The following is a 255-nucleotide window of genomic DNA, read 5'->3' as shown; positions in this document are numbered from 1 at the left end:
CAGGGCACAGAGGATTAGGGACCCTCTCCCACAGGGTTCCCGTGGGCAGCCTTGGGCACGGCTCCTGACCTGCACGCCCTGGGTGTCTCTTCCAGAGTACCTGGAGGAGTTCCCCGGGGACGGCCGGGAGTGCGTGAACTGCGGGGCCATGTCCACACCACTCTGGAGGAAGGACGGCACCGGGCACTACCTGTGCAACGCCTGCGGGCTCTACCACAAAATGAACGGCATCAACCGGCCGCCCAAGCCACCGAA

At 65.5% G+C, this 255-nt stretch overlaps 1 protein-coding gene across 1 annotated transcript in view; it reads left to right on the top strand.

Moving 5' to 3' along the window:
* Positions 1 to 95: 95 nt before the first annotated feature.
* LOC104506570 (transcription factor GATA-5) overlaps positions 96 to 255 on the top strand; it is a gene marked incomplete at its 5' end in the record, with an annotated part of 8,745 nt that continues 8,585 nt past the window's right edge. The window contains one exon of the mRNA XM_010147560.1: positions 96 to 245. Coding sequence (XP_010145862.1) covers positions 96 to 245 — 150 coding nt within the window. The remainder of the gene's footprint in view (positions 246 to 255) is intronic.

The sequence above is a fragment of the Eurypyga helias genome, unplaced genomic scaffold, assembly GCF_000690775.1.
Source record: "Eurypyga helias isolate BGI_N326 unplaced genomic scaffold, ASM69077v1 scaffold8820, whole genome shotgun sequence".
Taxonomy (NCBI): domain Eukaryota; kingdom Metazoa; phylum Chordata; class Aves; order Eurypygiformes; family Eurypygidae; genus Eurypyga; species Eurypyga helias.
The sequence above is the reverse complement of the archived record's forward strand: the minus strand, read 5'-3'. Positions and strand labels throughout refer to the sequence as shown.